At 43.5% G+C, this 6,256-nt stretch overlaps 3 protein-coding genes across 3 annotated transcripts; 1 reads left to right on the forward strand and 2 right to left on the reverse strand.

The window, feature by feature from the left end:
* Positions 1 to 17: 17 nt before the first annotated feature.
* On the reverse strand, positions 18 to 1,290 carry EAE97_003119 (uncharacterized protein; the record flags this gene model as incomplete). The annotated part of the gene is made up of 4 exons (XM_038873631.1): positions 18 to 161; positions 212 to 252; positions 307 to 1,054; positions 1,144 to 1,290. The coding sequence occupies 4 exons, from the start codon at positions 1,288 to 1,290 to the stop codon at positions 18 to 20; spliced, it is 1,080 nt and encodes a 359-aa protein (XP_038735494.1).
* A 569-nt stretch (positions 1,291 to 1,859) lies between these two features.
* On the forward strand, positions 1,860 to 2,490 carry EAE97_003120 (uncharacterized protein; the record flags this gene model as incomplete). Its single annotated transcript, XM_038873632.1, has 2 exons — positions 1,860 to 2,019; positions 2,081 to 2,490. 2 exons carry the CDS (start codon positions 1,860 to 1,862, stop codon positions 2,488 to 2,490), a joined length of 570 nt encoding a protein of 189 aa, XP_038735495.1.
* A 1,469-nt stretch (positions 2,491 to 3,959) lies between these two features.
* On the reverse strand, positions 3,960 to 5,470 carry EAE97_003121 (uncharacterized protein; the record flags this gene model as incomplete). The annotated part of the gene is made up of 2 exons (XM_038873633.1): positions 3,960 to 4,822; positions 5,410 to 5,470. 2 exons carry the CDS (start codon positions 5,468 to 5,470, stop codon positions 3,960 to 3,962), a joined length of 924 nt encoding a protein of 307 aa, XP_038735496.1.
* Between the last annotated feature and the right edge of the window lie 786 nt (positions 5,471 to 6,256).

Genomic DNA, 6,256 nt, shown 5'->3' on the forward strand with positions numbered 1-6,256 from the left:
TTTTAATTATCTGTCCTCTACATCTTTGCTCCGGATTTCTCTTCTTTGATTTTATTCCTGGCATCAACGATTTCTGCGGCTGACACATTCCTTTTCTCTTCAAGATGACCCGTGCTTTGTAATTTAGCAATGAGCTCTTCATCCCCAACATGGGCGTTGTGCTACATGGTGTATTAGTTTCAAGTAATAGCATGCATAAGCGGGAACCCACCTCGAATTCTGGCTCTTGCTCGTATGCAATCCTAGCCGCATCTACATATAATCAGTTAGTGATGTCCTCTATAGTACTCAAAATTCTCAACTCACCAACCAACATCCTCGCTGTCATCCCCCATACTTTAAAGCGTGTCAAGCCCTGTTCTTCCTGTTCCTCAAGCTCCTCAGCAATAGCAGCCTGTCCGCCCTCTTTGACCTTCGGCCTCGATACCTTCTGGTTGGTAATCGGAACATAGAAATTATGCATTCGCCACTTAGTATCGTGCCATTCATGCCAAGCACCACTATACCAATCACTTTTCTTCCCTGGTAATAAAGATTCATCTTCTTTCCTCACTTCATCCTCCATTCGCAAAAAATTATGAAAAGGAGCAGAAAACACGGCCGCCACTTCTCGGGCATCGAGCCGCGGCATCAAATCCTCTTCTACACTAGCTTCTCTCCCAATCGTTGCATTATCGGCGTGGAGAAATGCAACGCAGGGTCGTACAGCTAATGCAGTTCTAGCTAAACTAAATGGAAGCTGACATAGATGTTCTATTCTGAACGGAGCGGGGATCTTGTGATCATATCTCGGCAGGCCGATTTCCTCACTAGCTTCTCGTCGAGCAATCTCAAACGGCGTCTCGGAAAGCGCATCGGCTTTTCCGCCGGGAAACGCAGCTTGGCCGGAAAAGTTTCGGAGGGTGGTCGAGCGCATGGTGATGACGACTCGGAGGTCTCCTCGTCGGTCCGCAAAGAGGAGCACGAGGACGGCGGCTCGGCGACTCAGGGGGAGGAGATTCCATACTGTGTCGAAGGGTGGTGGTTTGTAGGCACGGAGTCGTGCGAGTGCTCCCTTTTAGATATTGTGTTAGGCGGATTGAGAGTTGGGTGTTACGCTAAAGTGTCTACTGGATGTTGAATGACATGTGGAGAGGTACTTACTCTTGAAGCTGCGGAAAGCGGAGCCATGCTACTCGCATCGAAGTATTGTGCTTCTAAAATGCTTTGTTGAAGTTCTGCTACCTCATTATCCTCAATCTGAATTGAGTTTTCTGGAGATAATCTCGAATCTTTTGAAGTTTCATTCATACTCTTTGATAATACCTATCAAGTAGGTATTTTAGTACATGATGACAAGCCGAGGTTGAGACATGAAGTCATTGAATGGGTGTGGGGTAATGCATAAATAGGAATGGTAACCTTAACATAAATATTGCATAAATAGTATAAATAGTTACCTACCTACTGCTATCAATCTGGATCCCACAAGGTTTCCTACATGTCAATACAAGGGTGACTCCTTTCTTGGGCGAATGTTCCTGCCATCGGCCACTTTGATGGAATATGTATGGTGTGATATAGATGGAATATGATGGAATATCTGGGCTGAGCATCTCCATTGGTACTGCAGATTGCAGCATCCTCTTCCGGTCTTTGAAAAGAAGAATCAACGGGATTTAGTCGAGATAGCTGGAGATACACCGTTCTCAATTGTCCACTCTTGATTTGTTCATTGGATTAGAATCCTGTATAAAGATGGACGAACCAGCCATTTGCTAGCCGTTCAATAACCTCAACGGTACATAGCTAGGTCTTATCTCGGCACATTTGAGGCCATTATCACATTTGCAAACGATGGAGAAATAAATTATACAGTCATGCCAGCTGAAATCCCGTTCACAGCAGCAGCTTCAACTGCTCATACTACGCATTCCGAGACACCCATTCAAAGAAACCTCATTGAACCCAACAAAATCTACGCCGCAAATTTCACACAAGGTGATCTCGCCCTTCCACCCGCCAAGAAATATGCCGTTGGTACATAAACACTTTCCAAAACTCCTCTCTCCAACTTCTGATTCTTTCTAACATACTCCAGTAACATATATGGATGCGCGTATTGATCCCTCCGCAGCTTTTGGCATCGCCCTCGGCGACGCCCATGTAATCCGCAACGCGGGAGGTTCTGCACGCGATGCCTTACGCTCGCTTGTTATTTCCCAGCAATTGTTGGGGACGGATGAGATTTTGCTGGTTAAGCATACGGGATGTGGAATGCTTACGTTTGGGAATGAGGACGCGGTTAAGCTTGTGAAGGAGAGGTTTGGGGAGGGGGCGAAAAAGGAGCTGGATGTTTTTGGGGGCGAGTTTTTGCCGTTTGCGGATTTGGAGGGGGAGGTTAGGAGGGATGTGAAGTGGTTGAGGGGGATGGAGGTCATTCCTGAGAAGGTGCGGGTTAGTGGGTGGGTTTATGAGGTGGAGAGTGGGAAGGTCAGGAGAGTGGTTTAGAGGTTTGCAAGGTGGATTACTCGAGGATTGTGTTTTGTTTATTTTGAATATCAAGTATTCTTTCCTGATTTTGCAGATGTTCTAGAGTCATCGAAGACAGGCAAGACAGACACAAGTGTTGTGATGTTGTTCGTCATTTCCTTTATCTTAAGAGGAAATTGCATTTCTATTTCGCTAGTGATCTTGTTTTCAACCCTCCAAGTTTCGTCAGGTGTTTATTGTTCCGCATCTGCCCTGCATATACATTTTGAATGTCTGGGAAGGAAACCATCAATGTCTATCGTTTGTCACTTGTTTCAGTCTTATCGTTTGATCTCCCCTGCCTCATCATATGTCCCCTCTATTCTGTGAATGTGAAATCAAATTTTGATCGAAACGGGAAAGCGGAAAAGAGTGACACTCAAGCTTGTGTGTTCCGTGGTAGCCGTGTGAGCAAGGAAGTCACTACTCGATTTAGATGTAGGAAATAATCCGAACATCTAAAGAAGTAAGGCCACTGAGGAAACATCATGTATAAACAGCAATTTTATATACACGCAGATTCTGGCTTTTGATATTTAAACCCATCTCCAATGTTCTTCTTGTTCTAACAGATATCCTTCCCACCACCAATCTCACAGTCCTCATGCTGGTACTCTTTCTGCTCTTGTTCCTAGGCATTATCGAAGCTCTATTGAAACGAAATCTAGTAGTCGCGACCAGAAGCCGTAGCAGACGGCAAGAAGTTTACTTGTGCTATAGCCAGCAGGAAAGGAAACACCAACCGAGAATTTTCTCGGCACGGACTGAGTTCTAACTTACAACTTGCAAGTCAACAACCAAAGATTACGGTTGCCTTACTTGGTCGGAACAAACAAATCCTCATCGCGATCCATTCAAGTGGAACAACTCCAAATTTCTTCGAAAAGGTCTTTCTTAGTATGTTTATGCCACTAATATCGTCGTAAGCTTCTTTCCTAATGTGGCGCGAAGTAGTTACTCCCACCTGATCAATATGCGACTAAATTAGATCGTTGGGAGTGGTATAAATAAGTTCCAAATGCTTTCTTTTCTTCTTCATCTTTCTTCTCTTCTACATCTCATTTATCAACTCATTCAAACCACATTTCCACTCACGTCGCTCAACTTTCAATACATCTTTCTGATGTTTATGTTTCTATAGATATCATCTTCCTCCAAGTATTACCCTCGATTTTATTGATTCTTGTCAATCGTTGATGGTGCTCGTAGCAGGTTTTGAGCATGTTTTTGCTTAGCTTAAAGGTAGGGGTGTCTTTTCATGAGTTCTTATTCCACGCAAGGTGACAGCGTGACGGTCAAATGGGACGTACATTTGGTAAGGGGTTCGACTCCCTGAGGCCTGTACTGGATTTGAGCTTGTGATTTGATCTACTGTACTCCATTGCAGTCGTTCAGCTTGCTGGACCAATCCTACTCAGCGGCCGCGCTGACCCCCTATTCTTCCTTTTCTAGAACGCTGTTCGTCGGACTCGAGCTCCGACTACTTTTGCTATTAGGAACTTCTCTTTTTCAACAGAGTGCTTCCGACCAATCTTCGCAGCGCGGTCGGCTTTTACGTTCCCTTCGACTCCTGAATGTCCAGGAACATATCGTAACGCGACCCCAACCTCAAGTACGCTCAAAGCTTCGGACGCAATGATCCCTGGTACAATCATTTGCTCTGCATAGGTAAGCTTTTCCAATACTTTCAGTGAATTCCGAAACTGATCAAATAGTCTTAGTGCACCATAGCAGTCGCTATAAATCAGGATCTTACTCGGCATTCGTTCAGCTCCTTGATTGCGGCACATGTCCCATGCTATCTCAAGAGCTCTCACGATAGCATATACCTCGAGAAGATGGGTCGAGATTTGGCCTCGAATTCGCCAAGAAAGTTCGTCCCATACATACTTGGAGGAGTGGTAAGCAATACCTATTCCACGATCAGAAAGCTCGTTGCGAGAAGCATCAGTCCACAGAACTAATCTATCTTCATTCGAGTAGGATTCAAACTCTTTTGCGGCGTTAGCGAGTGCAGTTTCTCTGGGCTCAATAATGACGACCCCTTTGAAAAATTTATCCTCCAGATCTCGTTTGGTTTCAGGTTGTAGGAACCCTTTTCGCATGTGGTCGCGAATTGGTTTTGGTGCCACGAGACTACTTATGGTTGATTGGCCACAACCAACAACATGTGTATCAAGGGAAGTTTGTTCGTTGATACCACAGTCTCTTGAAAGTTGTCTAGCACCCCGCGCCTCATGTTTGTTCTTTAATATACCTTGCTGTCGCTCATGTTCCCTTCGGGCTTTTCGAGCAATACGAGATGGGCGGACTATTCTGTGGGTAATGGAGGAGATTCAAGCAGGTGCTTTGTATTTAATAGGGATTCTGGTCAGATGTTTGGCGAACACTCTACTCTGTTAAAGATCTTTTATGATAAGAATTACTTGCCTGCTTCAAATAGTGTGTGTAACCAAGTGTGTGACTGTACTGACACTTCTGTTTGCAAATAGTTGCAAGGGATATATTTGTAAAACCGACTTGGGAAAAATATGAGGTTTTGTGTAGTATCTTTGCATGTAAATTGTATGTTCTTCTTCTGACAGTCAATTAGAGGGCGTAAATCGTTGATTCTCTTATTATGCCGATGAGTATTGATTGGTGATGAATATCAAATTATTTATGTGTCTAGAGAAGATTGGGAGGCGCTGCCTCGTGAATGAAAAGTGGAAAGATAAAACAGAGAGAAGATAAATTCTGAATTTGATGGGAAGAAGGATGGTATGAGAAGACACATTATATATGGGAGATAACCATACTAGATACTTACTAACTTAGTTAGAGCTGAACTAGTTCTACTAGTTCGACGATAGTATGAACTGGTTTAGTAAACGAAGCTCAGGTTCACTAGCCAAACACGTGTTGAGCGATCGGTGCTTTCATCTTTGAAACTTGAAGTAGAATGGTTCTGTAAGGGCATGAATTATATGAATAAGCAGTTTTCAAATCCAGCTTCTTCCAAATTGTACAAAACTTAGCTTCAATCTTCAGCAGATTATAACGTGAGGAAAGATTTTGGCCCGTGAAGCAAACATCGAATTCAGATCTAGTCTATGGTGATTTCGCAATCGTGATTTACTCTCATCGAATATGAAGATTGGATTTGTTGTAAACTCCTAGTGATATCTAGACAATGTGGCCAGTCGTTATAAGTGGTATTAAGGCGCGTCCACGTAAGCGAAATAAATGAGGCAGAATTGAATATCTTCAGAGAGTGCTTGCAATTCAATTGTGATCTTTGAGTTTTATATAATTCTGGTATGTTAGAAGATGTAGATTACATAGTAGCTACTATTTCGTTTCATGTTTTTGAACTGTTATTTATGATTCCAATTAATCAATAAGTCGGAGTACTCAAATTCGGAAATCCATTTCGCTTACAAAAAGGGAAGATGATTGTATGGGTATTTTGTGCAATTATATTTATATATTCATACTTTTAACCCTTCTATCACATACGACCATAGACTGAAGAGAATTGGGCATCCCGTCCGCTCTGCCATACACAAGCTTCAGATCGGTGGATTAGTAGTTGGGTGGGTGACCACCAGCGAATCCCCACTGTTGTATGTCTTTTTGCACTTTTTGCTCATTCGGGTTGCCAGCGAAGGAGGGGGAGGGTAGGGAGCGACGGTCGAGGACTCCTTCGATGAATGTTGGTAGCTGGGCGGTAGCTTGTGAGAATGTCTTGAATACCGGTTTGTTT

Source organism: Botrytis byssoidea, assembly GCF_014898295.1.
Source record: "Botrytis byssoidea strain MUCL 94 chromosome Unknown BBYS_005, whole genome shotgun sequence".
NCBI classification, from domain to species: domain Eukaryota; kingdom Fungi; phylum Ascomycota; class Leotiomycetes; order Helotiales; family Sclerotiniaceae; genus Botrytis; species Botrytis byssoidea.